The sequence below is a fragment of the Physeter macrocephalus genome, chromosome 16 (genome assembly GCF_002837175.3).
Source record: "Physeter macrocephalus isolate SW-GA chromosome 16, ASM283717v5, whole genome shotgun sequence".
Classification (NCBI taxonomy): domain Eukaryota; kingdom Metazoa; phylum Chordata; class Mammalia; order Artiodactyla; family Physeteridae; genus Physeter; species Physeter macrocephalus.
Genome location: NC_041229.1, coordinates 15,633,396 through 15,648,643, shown reverse-complemented (window position 1 = coordinate 15,648,643; position 15,248 = coordinate 15,633,396). Strand labels below are relative to the sequence as shown.

At 51.7% G+C, this 15,248-nt stretch overlaps 2 protein-coding genes across 2 annotated transcripts; both read right to left on the bottom strand.

Moving 5' to 3' along the window:
* Positions 1-372: 372 nt before the first annotated feature.
* Positions 373-10,554, bottom strand: ZPR1 (ZPR1 zinc finger). The gene is made up of 14 exons (XM_007117159.4): positions 10,346-10,554; positions 10,002-10,163; positions 9,504-9,594; positions 9,017-9,087; positions 8,285-8,371; positions 8,006-8,128; positions 7,594-7,641; positions 7,369-7,435; positions 6,881-6,951; positions 6,129-6,218; positions 5,309-5,419; positions 4,552-4,638; positions 2,255-2,320; positions 373-983 (listed from the first exon to the last, which is right to left on the bottom strand). The coding sequence occupies exons 1-14, from the start codon at positions 10,514-10,516 to the stop codon at positions 849-851; spliced, it is 1,380 nt and encodes a 459-aa protein (XP_007117221.1). The 5' UTR covers positions 10,517-10,554; the 3' UTR covers positions 373-848.
* A 1,894-nt stretch (positions 10,555-12,448) lies between these two features.
* Positions 12,449-14,978, bottom strand: APOA5 (apolipoprotein A5). Its single transcript, XM_055091741.1, has 4 exons — positions 14,948-14,978; positions 14,370-14,450; positions 14,145-14,256; positions 12,449-13,610 (listed from the first exon to the last, which is right to left on the bottom strand). The coding sequence occupies exons 1-4, from the start codon at positions 14,976-14,978 to the stop codon at positions 12,659-12,661; spliced, it is 1,176 nt and encodes a 391-aa protein (XP_054947716.1). The 3' UTR covers positions 12,449-12,658.
* Between the last annotated feature and the right edge of the window lie 270 nt (positions 14,979-15,248).

Here is a 15,248-nt window from a genome sequence, read left to right as displayed (position 1 = left end):
GAAGAATTGCCCTTCTGAAAGATGGAGCCTAGGGCATTTATCCACTAGTTCTGTCCCCCATCGGTTGACGGTTGCCTCCTGAATGTGTTTGCTTCTCAGCTGCCCTAGAAAGAGGGCCAAGTGACCTCTGGCAACCTGGGAGAAGGTCCTTGGCAGAATGTGGAAAGATGAGAAGTTCAGGCTTGAAGCAGGATGCTGGCAGTAGTTGAGTCTAAGCCCATACAGAGGTCATGTGACACAAGTAACAGTGATGTCTGCTATATCTAATTCCAGGACAATAGTTCCCTGACCTCCCCCTACACCCAAGTCTCTTTTCTTATGGCATATTACTTTAACTTCTAGCACAATGACAGTGAGTTTTTGTTTGTTTGTTTGAAAGCCACCATTTTAATGAGAACTTCTTCACCTGTCCTAGACTCCCTCCCCTCAGAAGACTCTCTTCCTGTTGAGAGTCAGTATTTTATATACCCAAACCAACTTCCAAACTCCAGACATAGCTGTCTTCCACCTTCTCCAGCTCTTCAGAGTTCCAACTTGACATGAGAGAGCATTGTGTGGAGGGAGGGTAAAGACTTGATAGGAAAAAAGTGACAATGACATGCCCGATGGTTCATTTCTGGGTTTCTTCCCAGGCCAATTCAAATCCTCCAAAACAAGGTCAAGTAACCCAAGAGGCTTGCACTTCCGTCACAAACTGTTCAGAAAGTGTGCTCAGATCTCCGACTCAGACCAGGTGTCCTCCCCACATGGGCAAGGCCTGGTGGGCAGGCCACTCCAGCCTTTTCCAATAGCAATAAATAACCCTGCAGTCTAAGCAGCGCTGGAGGCTGGCCGGGAACCGCCCACTGCTACCGCTGGGAAGCCAGACCTGTCTCATAGCCCTCCGTCTTCATGTCATTGAGCCCCAGTTCCTCGTTTTGGTCAAATGTGCGCTTATAATGCTCCACCTTCATCTCAGGATCGTCTTCAGGTGCATACACGTTCTGCAAGGCCAAGGACAGACCATCAGTGCCTGTGCCATCCTGCCACTCCCCCTCCCCCAGACAGCTTCCAATTCCCACTTTCCCAAGACCTTAATGAGGTGTTTATTCCTTTTTGTTTTGTTTTGTTTTTGGCCACACGCCATGCGCAATCTTAATTCCCTGACGGGATTGAACGTGCGCCCCCTGCAGTGGAAGCACAGAGTCCTAACCACTGGACCGCCAGGGAAGTCCCTTTATTCTCTCTCTCTTTTTTTTTTTTTTTCGGTACGCGGGCCTCTCACTGTTGTGGCCTCTCCCGTTGCGGAGCACAGGCTCTGGACGCGCAGGCTCAGCGGCCATGGCTCACGGGCCCAGCCACTCCGCGGCATGTGGGATCATCCCGGACCGGGGCACGAACCCATGTCCCCTGCATCGGCAGGCGGACTCTCAACCACTGCGCCACCAGGGAAGCCCCCCTTTATTCTCTTTTTAAGGGCCTCCAACACCCCATGGCTAGGCTCAACTTGTGGGCAGTGACAGAACCTACATGGGCTAGAAGTGGGACTGCAGGGAGAAAAACTTTCTATCTGCACCTTCTTACGAAGAGAGTAGCATAGTCTTAACAGTGGAGAGACCTTAGAACAGTTTTGCCTGACCCATAATAACTGCTCAATAAATGTTAAAGTTACTGTTAATCACCAGAATATCTCCCTAGTCAGCTTAAAGCCTTTTCCCATCTTGGCCTCTGGACAAGGCACCATTTCTCCTCAATCCACGGTCAGATTTGCAAAATGAAAACGCCACTGCTGGACTTAAAGCTGGGACTCGAGCTAGACTAGAGGAAGAAGGAACCTGGGAGTCTCCTTTTTCCCCTCTTGACACACACTTACAGTCCCATACACCTTCCCCCTTCCTCTCTGATGTTCCAATTTCTGCTAAAAGGTTCCTTGATAAAAAGCAGTTCATTTAGGGCTTCCCTGATGGCGCAGTGGTTGCGCGTCCGCCGGCTGATGCGGGGGAACCGGGTTCGCGCCCCGGTCTGAGAGGATCCCACGTGCCGCGGAGCGGCTGGGCCCGTGGGCCATGGCCACTGGGCCTGCGCGTCCGGAGCCTGTGCTCCGCAACGGGAGAGGCCACGGCAGGGGGAGGCCCGCATACCACAAAAAAAAAAAAAAAAAAAAAAAAAAGCAGTTCATTTAGAATTAAGTCTCTCAGTTTCTGGAGAAATGATACATATTTAAGGAAGGTCAGAAAAGATATCTCTGTGAAATACCAGGGAAGGTCTACAGTACCTGCAAGTAGCTGTTTCCTGCTGGATCATCCATAACAAAGTGGGCCTTCATGTTACCCTCAAGGATCTAAAGGAGACAGAATACAGCATGAGCATGTAAATCTTACATAGCTGCTGGCAGGAAGGGACTATGTCTGCCACACAGAAACCAACCCGATTTACACTGCAGAATCCCCCAAAGTTTTAAGAATTGGTGAAATGAAGGTACCTCTAGAGGTGGAGTGGAGAGAATCTAAAATAAAGACTGTTTGACAGCTATTTAAGAAGCAATCCGGCATCCCTAATTTCCTCTCCCTTTCCAAACAGACCGATTGCCCTTCCCCCACCCCAATAAAAGAGAATTCTGTGGAGAAGTTACCACAGCACTCTATGGACAGGGGGACACTCGCCCAGCTGAGGGTAGAGGGAAAGAAATCAAGAACAGAAGTGAATGTACCCTTATTGGAAACAGACATACACACACCCCAGCCCTCTTCCCACACTCAGCTCTCAGAACACTGCCAGCCAAGCCTTCACCCTCAAGACAGGAAATGGAACAGCCACTGATGGGAATCTGACCAGCCCAAGAGGAAACACCTAACAACTCTGGCACTGGAGTTACCTCAACAAAATGGCTAAGCTAAATCCCCCTCCAACGAGCCCAACGTCAACAAGACTCACCCCACTCAGGTGTTTTAGTCCTCTACTTTTAAATAGACAACCAATGATTACCAGACATTTGAGCAAAGCCCCTAACACTGAAAGACAGAAATCAAATGGGAAAAAAAAACTTAAGAGGAAATGGAAACTATGTGAGGAAAATAAAACGTCAAAAAAAAAAAAAACCCAACATTAATATTCTCAAAGAGAAAAAAATACTACATCCTTAAAACAACAGGATGCTATTTTTTTAAAAGGAGGAGAGAGTATTGAAAGACCAAAAGCCACTTGGAAAATAAAAATGTCAGTGGAAATGAAAAACTCAATTGAAGGGTTGGAAAATTAAGTTAAGATAATCTCCAAGAGTAGAGCAAACACAAAGAAACTGAAAACAGGACAAAAAAATAAGTAAATTACAGAAGACCAGACAAGTCAGTCTAACATCCAAAACATAGGGATTTCAGAAAGAGAGAACAGAGGGGAAGCAATAGAATACTTTTTAAAAGCGTCCTAGAACTGAGCCACATGAGTTTCCAGATTCAAAGAACCCACCAAGTGCTTAGCAACAATGGTTGAAAATTGACCCACATACACCAAGTCACATCCTGAAATTTTACATCACAGGGGACACAAAAGTATCACAAGAATAGGTCACAAACAAAAGATAGGGAATCAGAATGCCTTCAAACTTCTCAACAGCCAAACTGGGAAACTGAAAGACATTAGTGCGAAACTGGAAGACCTTAGAAATTCTGATAAAAAATTATTTCCATCCTAGAATTCTGTTCCCAGCCATTAATCTAATATAAGAGTAGAATAAGGACTTCCCTGGTGGTGCAGTGGTTAAGAATCCGCCTGCCAATGCAAGGGACACGGGTTCGAACCCTGGGCCGGGAAGATCCCACATGCCGCGGAGCAACTAAGCCCGTGTGCCACAACTACTGAGTCTGCACTCTAGAGCCTGCGAACCACAACTACTGAGCCCGCGTGCCACAACTACTGAAGCCTGCGCGCCTAGACTCCACGTTCCACAAGAGAAGCCACCGCAATGAGAAGCCCGTGCACCACAAGGAAGAGTAGCCCCCGCTCGCCACAGCTAGAGAAAGCCCGTGTGCAGCAACGAAGACTCAGTGCAGCCAAAATTAAAATATTAATTAATTAATTTTTTTTAAGCGGAATAAAAAAATTTTCAGACATGCAAAGTCCCAGAAATTTTACTTCCCATGCATTTTCTTAAGAAGCTACTGTCCCTGGTGGCGCAGTGGTTGAGAGTCTGCCTGCCGATGCAGGGGACACGGGTTTGTGCCCCAGTCCGGGAAGATCCCACATGCCGTGGAGCAGGTGGGCCCGTGAGCCATGGCCGCTGAGCCTGTGCATCCGGAGCCTGTGCTCCGCAACGGGAGAGGCCACAAGAGTGAGAGGCCCGCGTACCGCAAAAAAAAAAAAAAAAAAAAAAGTGTAAAAAAAAGAAGTTACTGGAGAAGATGCTCCAACGAAAAAAAGGGAGAAAACCAAGAAAGGAGATGGCATGGGATATCAGAAACCAAGAGAATCCCCAACATGTCGGTTAGATGTTTACATGTGGCAAGAAAGGGTATGCAGCTTCTTGTTCACTGGAGCCCCAGGACCACAAGCACTGACCGGCCAGAGTCCTCTCACCTGGTCCAACTTCTGGCTAAACTCCTGCAGTTTCTCTGTCTGGCCAGGACTGGAACTGTCACCCAGTGTGAAAGGGTTCTTGGTCACCTGCAATAAATGGCATCCAAATTGCTAGAATACTGGCTCCATGTTTGACAGGCTTAACCAGAAACCTGGTGCGGGGCGACAGGGGTGCCTGTCAGGGAAGCTTGGTCTCCATTTATGCCGCACCGCCTTTCTGACCTAGGTGGTCACCCCTAAAACCGTGTGAATTAATCTGCCAAGATGATAACGGGCAACGTGAAACAGAAACTATAGAAATGTTCTTAAATATGATCTCTGGTCCTCATTGGAAGAAGTGCAAAATAAAGTATGATTTACAAAGACAAAATGCCCGACGACTGATAATCAGTTAAGCGAAATGATTCATTAAGAGGATAAACATATGGGTTAAGTCAACACACACATATATATGTATGTTCGGGACTTTTTTAGGTGCTGGAAGGACCCTCATGACCCCATTTTACAGTGAAATAAATGACTTATCCAAAACCGCAAAATATCTACATCAGCCCAGAATCAGGCCTGAGAATTTCCATTCTGAATTTCCAACAAATTTATCATCACAATCCAAAATAATATTTAAGTCTCTCAAATCAGCTTTAAAGCAAAGAAACCTCAGTTATCAGCTCCAAAAACTAGGACCTTTGCAGCCTTCTAGCCCCTTCCCCACAGCTGCACTGCGGAAGATGCCATGCACTATACTCAGGGGACTCACCAGTTCCCGGATGTCTTTCAGTATCCCCTCCAGTGTGGTGAACTTGCCCCCGAGGACAGCCATTCCCAGTTCAAATTCCAGCTCTGGGATTTCCATACTACATGTCTCGGACTGTGAGATAAGAGATCAAGTTAGGCTTTAAATCAGGAGCTGCTAGAGAAAGCTAACCAGAGTCCTCCTGCCAAATTAGTACCACTGTGATATCTGGGGACAAAGTCAGCTGTCCCATTTTTCTCTGAATCTCCAATTAAAGTTAGACTCACTCCTGGAACCAGCCTTAAAAAGGGGCATTCTGGGCTTCCCTGGTGGCGCAGTAGTTGCGCGTCCGCCTGCCGATGCAGGGGAACCGGGTTCGCGCCCCGGTCTGGGAGGATCCCGCGTGCCGCGGGGCGGCTGGGCCCGTGAGCCATGGCCGCTGGGCCTGCGCATCCGGAGCCTGTGCTCCGCAACGGGAGAGGCCACAACAGTGAGAGGCCCGCATACCACAAAGAAAAAAAAAAAAAAAAACAAACAAACAAACAAAAAAAGGGGCATTCTGAGTCATGGCTCCAAGCTGGCAGGCATCCTGTCATTAGAGATCAGAAACAAGGGCCTTCACGGACACTAGAGGCAAAAGGCTGCCAAGTCATCAGAAAGAGCTTAGGGGTCACCTTCTGAATTGGCACTTCCTACCATGGATTAACTCTGCTCAGGGATCCTCAAACCCAAGGAAGAAAGGAGGTACCTCACAACGCCAGGACGTGATTGAGAAAAGACAAACTCCCCCTCGACAGAGACAGCCATGTGCAGAGGAGAGTCACTTCCCCAAGCAGGTTGTTACCTTGAGCAGGTCTCTAGTCATATCTGAGGGATCAGTGATGTAGAAGGTGATTCTGGTGCCCAAGGGCTCTACTGCTCCTCCAGATTTCACCTGCAACAGACAACAGTGTCAGAAGCAGCAGCAGAGGAGACACCCATCCTCACCTGGTGCGGGGAGACCCGGGCGGGTTGGGGGAGTAGGCTTGGACCTCCAATCAGGCCCACTAATGGCTACCAAGGACAGTGCCTTCTAAACCAACAGTGGCAGCAGTCACCCAAACCAAAATCACTGAAAGCTGGCCAGGAGCAGAGTGCCCAGCACCGGCAGCCTGCCAAAGATTTACCCCAGATTGCCAAGAAACTGAATTCACGGTTAAAAAAATGACTCTTGGGGCTGAAGGGGACTTCCAACTGCAACTAGTGTGTAGATTCCCTTTATAATTTTCTGGTTTAAGAATTTAAACAGCTTATGCTTGAATACACTCAGGGAAAGGGAATTTACCACCCCCCAAGGCAGCCCACTCTATATTCAGATAGACCTAGAAAGTTTTTTATTATTGAGTCAAAATCTGCCTCCCTGCTCTTCCATCCCTCTGAGCTGTAGGTCAAAAAGTGGGTCTCTCTCTTCCATATAACCAACTTTGAATGTCTTCAACAAGTTATGCTATCTCTAACTTTTCTTCTCTAAGCTAATTTCTAGTTCAAGAGCTCCTCACCCTAAGCAGCTTCAGAAAGGATGAAAGCTACTCTTCCCAAACGATGACGCCCACCCACCTCATTGGTCCGATGGCCGCAGTTCTCGCAGTTGGTAGCCATGATGATAACCTCCTTAAAGTGGGGAATTTCTGGAAGATGGAATTAAGGAAATCTGCTTCCAGGATAGCAAGACCACCCTCTGGGGAAGAACAAATCCAAACCCCACAAACACACAGTTGCTGGTCCCAGGACTGCAGGAAACAGATCACAAGAAGCAGCCTAACTCAGACAGCCCCCCAGAAGAGGGCAAGGTCACCACCCACGGCGATCGCTGTTCATCAATGTTTGATGACATGGCTCAGGCCACACACAGGAGCCTAGAGACCATGGCCTAATTCTCTCTTTGAACCCAAAAGCCAAGGTGCACGGTCTCATCAAAGGCAACATCCCTCTCATCACTCGGAATAAAGCCTTGTGCTTTCCCTGAAGGGAGTACTCTCCAGCTTGAATATAATCTTCATGCCTGAGTCAGACGAAGAGCAACCCAACTGCCCGACAAAAGATACGAACTAGCTTCATGTTGGTCTGGGCCGGAGCATTGCATTCCGGGCAGTTGGTGTTGAACTGGAGCACCTGGAACACAACAGGGGGACGTAGAGTGAGCCCTTCCAAGCGGGTGAAACCTACTCAGGCTAAAGACATTCAGCTGGTACACTGGCGGCCACCCGTGAACAGCGTCAGTCTCAGCCCACCACTCTGCTCCTTCCTCCACAGTTGCCAATGTGACTCACTTCGTTTCTGAGATCTTCCTCTTCTGGTTTCTCTTCTGGTTCCTCTGCCTAAAGTAGCAGAGACGCAAATCATATGTTGGCACACAGACCTCAGCCTCCCCAACACCCTGCCCCAGAGTGAGAGAAAATGCTCTGGCTTGCTTACGTCAGCTGCCACCTCGTTGGTTTAACAGAGAAGTTGGAAAGCAAAGCCCCAGGCAAGGGAAGAACAGAGCTTAGGATAGGATCACAGCCACTGCTGTCCTGTGTTGTAAAGTTTACCCAAAGTCCTTAAGTGAGCTAGAGGGGGGGCACACACATGCTGAGATAGCCTACAAAGGGCGGCAGCAGCAAAATAAGTTCCCACTGACTCCAAGCAATCGGAGTGAAAGATAATTCCAGAGCATTCTTCTGGCTTCTTCAGTGCACTTACCTGGAGCCCCAGCATCTCTTCCTGCTGTAGAGTCCGATTATAGTGTGTGATCACCAGGGCATCATCTTTCCGGGGAGCATGTGGGTTTTCCACAAAGCTGTTCCCTGAGGGATCATCAATGATCTAACAGATGGGTAAAGAGAGAGCAGTTATAACAAGAAATCATGTACGATCCTCCACCTACCATCAGACCACTGAGGCACCACAGAAAAATCTCAGACTGTCTTAATGGTCTCTCCTACCCTAAATCTAGGGCACCTGGAGTCCCTCAGTACTCACCAGGGTGAAAGGAGAGGCCACTTGCTTTAGCTCCTTCAGTTTGACAATGAACTCATCAATTCTTTCAGCCATGGCTTCTTCATTCGCCTGACAGGAACAGAGAGTAAAAGATCAGCCCTGGTGATAGAACTTATGCCCCCATCACTTCCAACAGGAAGTCACCACCTGTCTTAGTGTGACTGGGAACAGAGACTCAGGCTTCACCATAAGAAGTAGCAAATAAGTTTGAAGTTTATGGGTGGTGCCAGATGAGCCTCATTTTCTCACTCATTCAGCCATTTAGTCCAGGCACTTGTGCCAGGTTATAGATAACAGTAAATAAACCAGAGCCCTCTCATGGGGCTCCACAGCCAGTTAAGAAGACAGATGACTAAATTTGCAATTATATTATTTCATACATATATATATGTATATATGAAATGTCATAATAAACATAAGATACAATGGAACACTCAGGAAGCACAGATAAGCCCAAGAGTATCAGGAAAGGCTCTTCGGAGGTAATGTTACAGTGTCTGTCTGAGAAGAGGCTTCAATGTACAGTGGGAGAGGGGAAGTGGAAAGGATAGTGGTACAGCATATGCAACATCCAGGCAGCTATAACATCACTGTGTGCTTCCCCCCAGAGTTCTCCAACATTCAATCAGAGACAGTTCAGCCACATGGGAAGGTGAACAAGTGTACATAAATAATTTTTCCTTGAGCTGCTGCAATCAGAAAACCCCAGCTCACCCTTCGTGTAGGCTGATCCTGCTCCAGGCCAGAGACAGCACGGCTGATCAATCCTTCAACGGTAGTCAGAGCTGGTGAGTAAGAACAAAAGACTGGTCAGTCTTCAGAGCTGGTGAGTAAGAACAAAAGACTGGTCAGTCTTCACTTTGCTATCAAGTGCCTGTATGACCCTGGGCAGTTCACCTGAACTCTCTGGGCCTTGATTTCACCTGTAAAATAAGGAGGCAGGGAACAAAGTTCCATTCACCTCTAATTCATTCCGGTTTTTCTATAAGATGTTGTGGAAAAGCCCGTACGAAGCTTTTGGCCAACCCAATACTATCTTAAGCTGCTTTACCTAAGCTTTCTGCTTATGTTAAACCAATGAAGATCACAATGATGTGGCCAAACCCCCACACAAGCCACTAGACCTGGCAGCAGGAGTTTTTCAAGAAAGTAAGATTTGAGCTGGCCGTGAACAGTGCAAACACTCTGACCTTAAACTTACCTCCCTTCTGGCTGAAGGCAGGAATTTCAAAATCCAGCTCTGGGATCCTTGTGGTGGCAGAGTCAGTCTTCACTACTTCTCTGTTCATGTCCTGGGCAGAAAGAAAAACCTTCAGTCCACAGAGATCTCAACAATACAGGTTCTTCTCAGGAAATAAGCAGAGTGCCCCCACCACCACCACCACCATCAGAGGCCCCAGCCCAGCTGTCTCTTCCTCTCTCCACTAGGGGGAGTCCGGACTACTCCCGCGGAATAGTACCTTGATGTGAAAACCAGCAACTACTGCTCATTTGATACTTTCTGACAAAGTTTACAAAGCACTTTCACAAGTCTTACCTCACCTGAGCAGATGACAGCACCAACACCATTTTACAAAGGAGGAAACTGAGGCTTGAACACTTAAGTGGATTTGAGGTCCGACCACCTGGACCAGAGCTCTGACTCCAGTCCCCAGGCTTTCTCTAGGACACTAGGGTAACTGCTCTGGGCTCCTCTCACCTCCTGGGCCCTGACGGTCAAAGTATAGCGCACTCCCTGGTCCTGTATCCTGCCTGCCGACTGGATCTCCGTGTTGTTCCAGCCACACTGCTCGCAGGAAAAGGAGCTCACGATTATTTCTCTAAAGAAGGGGATCTCGGTGAGCAGGAGGCGCGTCATGCCCTAGGGAAGCAGAAGACAGTTAGGGAAAGAACCAATGAAACCCCCCATCCCCCATCTACTGACCCCCGGGCGTGCCTCGCCTCCGGGTCCCCAACTGGACCAGCCTGGCCAGGTCGCCGACCCCCGCTCCTGCCCTCCTCAGCCCAACCCTCCAGCCGCCCGCGGCCGCGCCCCCGCCTCACATTGCGGTAGCAGTTCATGCACAGCGACTCGATCTCGGTAGGCTGCTGCTCCTCGTCATCAGCGCTAATAGGCCGGAACAAGTGCCCCGGCCCGGGCTGTCGGGCCTGGACGGGCGAGGGGGCGGCAGCAGCCCCCGGGAGCCCGGGATCCACGGCCCCAACTGCCAACATCACCACGCGCTGCTCAGGCCCCAACTTCGGTCTTCTGCGCCTCTCTCTTGGCCCCACCCCTTCCTCTGGCACTTCCGCCAGCTACCGCCCCGCCCATCCTTAAAGAGGCCGAGGACTCCCCTCGGAAAACAGTTCCTGACACGGTTTCCCAGTTGCCGGGATTATTCGGTCCACATTTCTAAAGCCATCCGGATCCAAGCTTTGCCTCCACCTCAATTCAGGCGTCACTTGCCCCCGGGGCGTCCTCTCAGACCCAGGGCAGTTTTTTGCTCCTTTGCAATAGCTCTGCCATACTGGGTTCTAACCATTAGTCCACAAGTCTAACTACGAGAGGCTTGACGGCAAGGGTCCTGGCCGTCCATCGGCATCCCCGAGGAGGTGCGCTCCTCCCTGGGTTTGCTTGGATCCGCCGTTGGGCCAGATGCTGCCTAGGCTCTAGATCACCCTCCCTTAGTCCCTCCATCTTTCTCCCTTTCTATTCTTCTCTCTCCCTATTTCTGTCCTCATAAACACCTGCCCAAATTCCAGCCTCAAATACACGGCCCTCACTTTTACCCCTATTGGCTCATCCCCACCACATCCAACCGCAGCTGACTCACCCCTCCTGATCTAACCACCAACAACAAAAACACCTCTTTGGGGGGTAAACTTTCCTTTCCAGCACCTCCTCTCCCTGGGCACCTTTCTCCCAGTTCTGGTGCTAAATCTAGGGTGTCATGGAAGAGATCCAATCTGCAGGCATGATGAGGCCAGATTCAGGTGGGGTCTGTGCTATGAGAGAGTGTGGCAGTGAGAACTCTGTGCAGGGTGGGCTGAGCCGGGAGGAAAGGGTGCTGCCCTGGACGTTCTAAGGGTACTGGACTGGGTGTGTTTACCCTTTCCTCTCTCCTCTTCCCTCCACTTCACCCACCCCCAATTTCAGACTTCCCAGGCAGCTATGAGGAGCTTGGTTGCCCCCAAGTGAATCTGTACATGAGGAATGGGGGTGGGGGTATGAGTTTGAGGGTCCAAGAAGAGGGTCAGTCATAAAAAGAGGGACAGTCAAAAAAGAGGCCATTCAAAATCTGGAACAGCCGGGACAAAGAAGACAGGCCACCTCAGGGGCCTATACCTCGTGCACACCGTCCTGTGGTAAGCAGGCTGGTGAACAATGCAGGTGCAGAGGAAGGGTCTCTAACCCAGGCACACCAGAGGTGTGACAAACAGCTGCCAGCCCATCCAGAGCAACTCCCCTCCAATACACCTGGACTAGGAGGAGGTCAATGAGAAAGAGTAGTGAGGGATTGAAGGGGGGTGATGGATATGCTTTGGGGATAGTGGTGAGGCCACTGCTTTCAGACATAGTCCAAATGAGAGTCACACCAGGCAAATAAGCTTCCATCATAAGCATCTATTTCATTTGTGTCAGCAATCTAGACTTCCGCCTGGGAGTCGGGAGGGAGGGGCCAGAGATGGGGAGGGCACACAGTAGGCTCCCCAGAGAGTTTAAGTAGCCCTCACAGATTGGAGGGCTCGGTCAGCTGTTTAGATGTAGTGTTATGTAAGGAAATCCAGGCTCTGCTCCCTCCCATCACGACCCACACCAATTGTCCCCACCAGCATCAGCCAGCAGGGATATATACACACACACCATCACATGTTCTCTTCATCATATTTTCTGCTCTTTCTCCCTTCTCTTCCCCCAGCAGAAGCTGTCATGGCAGCCCTGGGGAGAAAAGAGCTCCTCTCTGTGGACCAGCTCTAGCAGTGGCCACCAGGCGGCCAGAAGTGATCAGAGCCTGGCCCTGGGACGAAGAGGCACAGGCTTCCAGCACCATGGCAACAGGCTTGCACATGATGACCCTGCACATACAGTGCCTGCTTCCCGCCCTCTCCCGCCACCCCAGAATGGAGCAACTCAGGAGGATTCCCAAATGACCACGGGAAGCCGGGTTTGCAAAGCCTGGTGAATGTAATGCATCCGGACGGGGGAATTGCAGGAGGCTGGATGGCCTAGGACAACAGCCCTTTGGGTGACCTCAGCTATCCTGTGCAGGGCCCTCCACCCTCTGCCCAACAGGCCACTGTCAAGGACATAGCTATGTTAGAAGCTCAGATAGTGGGCTCCCCAGACAAGAATCTGGGACGTGGACAAGTAGACCCTCAGGGCTCCCCCAGATGGCCAGGACTATGGTCGCGAAGGCTGTAGTTGATGTCTTCCCACAGGTCGTCGAGGCGGGCCTGCAGCTCGCTCCGGGCCTTGCCTCGGTCCCCTTGTAGGAATTCTGGAGCAAAGGCACTGTGGCCTGGCGGAGGAGGCGCCAGCTGCTGCTGGACCTGCTCGGTCTCTTGGTCAATGGCGCGGGTGAAGGCGGCAATCTGCAGGAAGGTGTCGTGGCGGAAAGCCTGGAGTCGTTGGCGCACCTCCTGAGACAGCACCTGGGGGTCCGGCTGGGCCTCTTCCTCCGCACCGTCAGCACCGGCGCCAGCAAAGGCGCTGAGCTCTTTGCGCAGCTGGTCGAGGTTCTGCTGGATGCGCGTGTGCAGGGCCTTGGCCTTGAGCGTGAGCTTGCGCGAGAGCACCTGCACGCAGCGGCTGAGGCGCGCTGGGCTGGCGGCCGCGTGCGGCGCCACGCTGCGGTGCAGCTCCTGCACGTGGTGCCCGATGCCGGTCACCAGGCGCTCCGCGTACGGGTGGAAGAGCGCCTTGACGCGGCCAGTGTGGTGTGCCACGCGGTTCTGCAGCTCCTGCAGCAGGCTCCGCGCCTCTTCCACGCCCCCCAGCAGCTGGGCCTTGGTGCCCTCTCCTACCACGCGCAACTGCTCCTGCAGCTCCTGCACGCGCAGGGCCACCTGCTCCATCAGCTCCACAGTGTAGGGCTGCAGCTGCCGCCGTAACCCCTCCAGGTTCCAGCCCACGCGCTCGTGCACCTCCGTCATGTAGGGCTCCAGACGCTCCCTCACTTCCTCCAGCTCCTCCTGCAGCTGCTGCCGCATGCCCACCGGGTCGTCTGGGAGCCCGGGAGGCGCCCTCCCCTGCCCGTTCAGAGGACCCAGCTTTTCCAGGAAGTTGTCCATATTGCTGAGGTCTGGCTCAAGTCTGTCTTTCAGGCTCCTGGGGAAGGAGACAGACAATCAGGCCATCAGACTGCTAGCGCCCTCATCTCCTTTGCCCCAAAGACGTCACTCACTGATCCTATGGAGAAACCAAGGATGCAGGGCGGTGGCCCCAGAGCTGGCTCTCCAGTACTAACCCAAGCCAACCATGACTCCTCCCACAGGAAGTACAAACACATGGCACACGCATATCCAGGTCAACACTTCCCAATTCCTTGTGCACGGAGGCACCTGGACTCTCACATAATCCTTTCGTTCTGGAGGCTGCAATGGGCGGGGGGGGTCCTCTCCCCTGCTCCCTGGTCCCACGCCTCAGCGGGCGTGGAGGCAGCAGCTAAAGAGAGATCAAAGGCGGAGGCTGCCGGCAGGGTTTGCTGAACAGCCCAGGAAGACCAGGACAGAGGGCAGAACTAGCAACGCTCTGTTCTCTTCCCAGGGAGGACCACAAGGTTGAGGAATCAGGCAGTGCATCATCCCACCCTCTGGGTGTCTTCTCCTCCCTTTGCCTGCACCCCTTGCCCTGGCCACTCACGCGGGCTCCCGTGCCAGCTTCTGCTGCTGGATCTGCTCCACCCTGCCTTTGTCCCTGCTGCTCTGGCTGAAGTAGTCCCAGAAGTCTTTCCGTGCCTGGGTGATTGAAAGCACTGTGGAGAGGGAGCGGGTGAACAGGGGCTGGGTTTCCTCCCCCAGGGTGCACGGACCCCTCAGTCCAGCCTCCACCCACACGTCCACAGTGAAGTCAGGGTTGGAGACCCACCTGAGAGGAGGGCCAGAGCCCAGGTCAGAACTGCAGCCACACTTGCCATGATGTTCTCTGAGAAGAAAGGTGAATGGAGGCCTGGTGAGAGTGAAGAAGCAAAGAAGGGACACCTCCCAGGGGACTTGCCCCAGGGGACCCTGCCCCAAATCTGTTAACCCTCCCCTGGGTGTAGGGAGCACAGAGCTATCAGGGCTTAAGAGGACTGACCTAGTTGAATGCGGCTGGGAGGGAAAGGGTGTCTTCCTGGGATGGGTTGGGGGGCTCCTGTTTCACCTCAACACATCATATGGAGTTTGTGGAGCTCAAACTGCTTTGTAAAGGTTCCACCCCACCCCACCCCACCCAGGAGACCCCAGGAGCAGCTCCCTCGGCCACTCCTGCCACGACTCCCCTGCTCACCTATTCCTGCCCCCATTTCATGGCTGGGAAAACAGGTATCCCGGGGGTGGGGGAAGAAGCTACTCTGCCAAAGTGCTCCAAGAGGAGGTCCTTAATTCTTAGTTCCCACCCACAGCTCTCTGCTCAGTCCCCTCCCTTAGGACTCAGACCCACATCACTCTGCCCTGGCTGCTCACCTGCTCGGTTCTGGGCACAGAGAGCAGACATTCCGCTTTATAGTCCAGGGCCTGGGCCTCTGGCAACAATTGCTCTGAGTAAATACCACGTGGAGGTTCAAAGAAGGATGACCTCAGCTGCCTCCCAGTGCTTACCTCCTGCCCTTTCCTGGTACCCAGGGGGTTAATGAGTACCCTAGTATCTGGATGCTGCCCCAGTAGAAAAGTGCTTCCCGGAAAGTTTTACAAGGAGTGGGCCTGAACTCCTCACCCAGTTCCCCCAAACCCCTTGACTTCCAACCTTCCTGTGGACCTACTGGCT